The 446-nt window shown below is 38.6% G+C and overlaps 1 protein-coding gene across 1 annotated transcript in view; it reads left to right on the forward strand.

The window, feature by feature from the left end:
• LOC119581859 (serine hydroxymethyltransferase, mitochondrial-like) overlaps positions 1-446 on the forward strand; it is a 12528-nt gene that overhangs the window by 8909 nt on the left and 3173 nt on the right. Inside the window, exon 6 of the mRNA XM_037930002.1 lies at positions 201-340. Within this exon, the coding sequence (XP_037785930.1) occupies positions 201-340 (140 nt within the window). The remainder of the gene's footprint in view (positions 1-200; positions 341-446) is intronic.

Consider the following 446-nt stretch of genomic DNA (forward strand, 5'->3'; position numbering starts at 1 on the left):
ATGCACATCTATGCTGTTAATCACATTTATACATGTGTTATGTTACAGCATATGGGATTTCTTTGAATCATCATCAAGTAATTCTTGGTTAACTCATTGACATTTTTTTTACTTTTATATATTTATAGAGATCATATCCATAAGAGAAAATTGTAATGTATCACATGCCAAGGAATCCTATTTTTTTGTAAATGTTTAAGATTTGTGATGAAGTGAAGGCAGTCCTGCTGGCAGACATGGCCCACATCTCTGGGCTGGTTGCCGCCAATATCATCCCCTCACCCTTTGACTACTGCCATGCAGTCACCACTACCACCCACAAGACACTACGAGGACCCAGGCAAGTAGTTGTGTCCCATGACTCTTTTGGAGAATGCTGGAAGTTAAGGTAGCCAATGTTTTCTTCAAATGGCAAATATTTGATGAACTGTGAACATGTGTAATGC

Source organism: Penaeus monodon, chromosome 15 (assembly GCF_015228065.2).
Source record: "Penaeus monodon isolate SGIC_2016 chromosome 15, NSTDA_Pmon_1, whole genome shotgun sequence".
Lineage (NCBI taxonomy): Eukaryota > Metazoa > Arthropoda > Malacostraca > Decapoda > Penaeidae > Penaeus > Penaeus monodon.